Source organism: Tigriopus californicus, chromosome 3 (genome assembly GCF_007210705.1).
Source record: "Tigriopus californicus strain San Diego chromosome 3, Tcal_SD_v2.1, whole genome shotgun sequence".
NCBI classification, from domain to species: Eukaryota; Metazoa; Arthropoda; class Copepoda; order Harpacticoida; family Harpacticidae; genus Tigriopus; species Tigriopus californicus.
The window spans coordinates 1,172,008-1,175,899 of record NC_081442.1 but is presented as its reverse complement, the minus strand read 5'-3'; the positions used below and the strand labels follow the sequence as shown (position 1 = coordinate 1,175,899).

General features: G+C 41.4%; 1 protein-coding gene across 1 annotated transcript; it reads right to left on the bottom strand.

The window, feature by feature from the left end:
• Positions 1–229: 229 nt before the first annotated feature.
• LOC131877984 (glutamate receptor ionotropic, delta-2-like) lies at positions 230–2,245 on the bottom strand. Its single transcript, XM_059223856.1, has 3 exons — positions 1,020–2,245; positions 726–928; positions 230–663 (listed from the first exon to the last, which is right to left on the bottom strand). The coding sequence occupies exons 1-3, from the start codon at positions 2,088–2,090 to the stop codon at positions 303–305; spliced, it is 1,635 nt and encodes a 544-aa protein (XP_059079839.1). The 5' UTR covers positions 2,091–2,245; the 3' UTR covers positions 230–302.
• Positions 2,246–3,892: the final 1,647 nt, after the last annotated feature.

Genomic DNA, 3,892 nt, shown 5'->3' with positions numbered 1-3,892 from the left:
TTTGCATCACTGGCATTGGCAGGCAAGTTTGTTTGCTGGTGCCAGCGCTTGCCTAAATGTCCGAATATGTCCGTATGGGAATGGCTGTGCTAAGAGAATTCTTCTGGGCAACGCTTCTTTTGTTCTACTGATCTGTCAATAAAACCTGTTCCATCACTCACTCACCATGACTATCTAAAGTAGCTTCCGCCTCTATTGGTTGATTGGTTTCGAAAGGGATATTGATTTATCAATGCAAATTTATTGCCACAAAGTTCCAATATTCTTTCGTACTTTAACCGATCAATGTCATATTCTTCAATTTATGCCTTCAAACAAATTTGGATCGCAATGTCAAACCATTTATACTTCTTAAGGTACAGCATTGCTAATTCTAGTCCAAAAGACAGGCTACAGATGGCAAGACAAATTGCCCAAATCAGAAAGTGTCCTTCCAACTCGTTCCACCCCAACACAATATTCTTTGGCCTGGATTTGGAGTCTGCCAGTTTGCCAATTCGTTCCATGGCTGTGGCAGTCCAAAACTTGATCATTCCAGATTCTTTGATCTTTTGAACTCGATCATTCACTATCGCAGTAAGCGGGCTCATTTTCCCAAGCCCCAACGCAACCCGATGAAATCTCGGATAATCACCAACAATGTGCGCCCGAGTTTCGCCATACCTGAAAAATGCTTCCGATTGATTTCTAACGTGTTGTCATACAATTCAGATCAGGGTTCTTACTCATTTGTCAAGCGTTTACGTATTTCAACTTGAAATAGCTGCAAGCTTTGAAATAAAATGATTTCGCCCCGGCTGAAGTTCTTAAAGGCCATGTCATAGTCCCGATGAGATTGATGAGAATCCCTCAGCTCCATAATCAAAGGGCTCTTGGACACGTAGCTGATAAACGACGATCCACCTCTGCTAGATGTTGGTAATCCTGCCTGAGACCACATTCAAGGTAATTAAGTGAACTAGTAGTTTGGCTTTGAGTCGTATTACTTGGTATCATGTGCAATATTCAGCTTCACTTACATCTACAACTCCTTGAATGGAGTTTATCGGTTTCTTTGTCAATGGAACGGTCAGAAAGGACACCAAGCCTCCACTGTAACCTTTGGAGAGAATGAACACTCCAATGAGAAAGGTCGCCATGAAAACCCGCCCCGTGAAAGTGTTCCATTTGTGGCATAACTGGTTGGATTCCATTAGGGTTGCCGATATGAGAAATAGGATACCCTTTGCCCCCTCCAGCGAGTTCTGGACGTCAAATAATTCATAGAGGCCTACAAACAGGCAGGACGCTCCAAAAACAATCACAGACCAGATCCATGTGGAGGTTTTAAATGGCCTCACCATGGCCACAATTTGGGGCAATGGGGATGGTTTCAAGACGAGAAATGCATCGTAATCATAATCATACTCCAAAGAAAAGTCCATAATTGATAACCTCTCGGCCTTGGCAAACACTTGAGCGAACCCGAGATCAGCTCTGTCAAATTGAAGGTCTCCAACCATGCCGTCAAACTTGCCATCGCCATCCTTGTCACGACCCCAAAATTCGCCATCAGTAGGGGTCCTCACTTTCAGCTTGGCATTTATAGATTTGGTAATCGTTTTTACTAGCTCCATCTCTATCCCTTCTTGGAACAACCCATTCCCGTTAGAATCTTGAACTTGGTTAAAAAATGGCGGATAAATCACAGCACTCGCATGGATAACCCGTCCGAATAAATTGGAAAATCTGCCTTTGCTCAATAAATTGTGTCCTTCAAAAACCAGCCTCTGGCCGGTCCAGGCATTCTTCACCACCAAGGTATATTCTGGACCCATTTGGGATTGATAGACTAAGCTTGGTTGGTTATCCAACATTCTGATCACGGCCACATTTAAAAACCGTGGCCGAGTCCGGAGATAAGTGGCAAAATTGGGCAAAAGATTACCATTCATCATTACCAGGTATGGCGTTTGGGGTTGGGTGTAGTTGTGGATATCTTTAAGTAGTTCAAAGTTGGAGGATGTGGATAAATCTACCAAAGTCATGTCGCAATTTGGTAATCCATGTTTTAGCGAAGATGGAAGCAAGATTTGAAAAGCAAACTCCATCGAGAGCAAACCCAAGTGGTCATGTGCCCCGGTTTCTATGAAACAAATATCCTTCACTTTGTGGCTTTTGAGGGAGTTTTGCAAGGAAGTGATGAAACTTGAAACAATTGAACATTTACATTGAATAATAAGGAGCCCTAGACACAACACCTTAAGAAGATTCATTGCAACTGAGAATTGTGACCGTCGATTGGTTTTAATTTATGTACCAAGGATGTTCCCATCACAATTTTCATCGGGGAAGGCATGTTCAAATGCCAAAGGGAAGAGATATCGAATATTTATTGTTGTTTTTGTAAATGCCTCGGTGGTCTCTGGGGAAAATGAGTATTGATACTCTCCAAAGAATAATACGTCTCAGGTTAAGTTTGTGCAATGGTCCAATATTGTGACTGAAATGCAATATTGTGCTCGTTTGTTCTATCAAATGGTACAAGCATTTCCTTGTCACATCCTCATATTGGACTAACAATTAGAGAACCCTGTTGAGGTGCGATGAATGTTGAATTAGATTGTTCAAGAAAAAAAGATTTTCCCCAACAATCGTCTCGAAGAACAGGGATAGTTCCATGCAATTTTGCCATTTTGAAAATCTCTGATGAATGGTGACAAGTAAAAGGAGCCTCGGTGAGCGAGTTTTCCCCCTCTGGCATGTTCAGGGCCCACGGCATACTTTTCGTTCCGAAACACAATTTCCTTGATGACACGGATACCTTCAATGCTCAGCACCTGAAAGCAATTTAGTATGTAGCACGGACTTCAAGAGATGTGGACTGAGAACGGAAACAAAAAGATCATATCTCCTAAACCGTCCATTTCATTCCAAAGAAGGACTTCATAGGACGCAAAGATGTTGTTAGATAGATGAACTTGCCCATATTTCAGCCCAAAACTATGCTTAAGGAACTCGGGAGATCTCTCCAAAGTTATGTCCTCAATACTTCATAAAATTCGATTTTTCGACCTGCTCTTGGTCAACTACATAAGCTTTTGACAGACATAACTTTGAAACGAACACTTTACGTACAGGTGAATGTCATTAAAAGGACCTACCTTGAGTTGAAGAGATCTACGGTTATTATTCTGTTACTTTAATTCGAAAAGTGGCTCAGGATTGCTATGACCAAGAGCAGGCCAATTTGGTAGGTGTCTAAAATCACACCTGAAACGCGCCGTTGTACTTTTGCAGTGTCAATGCGTGAACGCTTGGAATTTGGACTCTAGGGTTGAGAGCCAATGATTCTGACAAGAGTCATTCCATTGCATTATTTCATAAATGAAACTGCCCCCGCGTTGCTACAATTATAGTTTTCATTTTTTCCCTCGAACTAATATTTTGTCAAAAATTATGTTTTCTCAGAGTGCAATACAGAACAGGGCAAATAATCAATGAACTAGCCATCTTAGTGTAATTTATTCGATCAAAAAAACATGAAACCTGTGGCCTATCTATCTTGAATAGTTGGAAATGAGCGCGCAATTCATTTTCTAAGTTCAAAATAGCTGTTTCTCGAACCCAGCGACCTAGTCCAGATTTCAGGCGTTCAAAGGCTAGGGTATTTGACTCCTCTAAGTAGCAGCTGAATGATGATGTCTGCACAAATTTTGGGAGGGCACCAGGACACTTTTCAAAACAGTAGAGGTACTAAAAAACCAAGATGCAAAGAACAATATTAGACAAAAAACGTTTCTAAGGTTCTAGAAAGTCTTTTGAAAAAATATAATTTCAATGGTCAGATGACGCCTCGAATGGCGGACGTGCGTCTTTTACTCCTCCGACAAGAATCTTGTTTTTAGTGGTT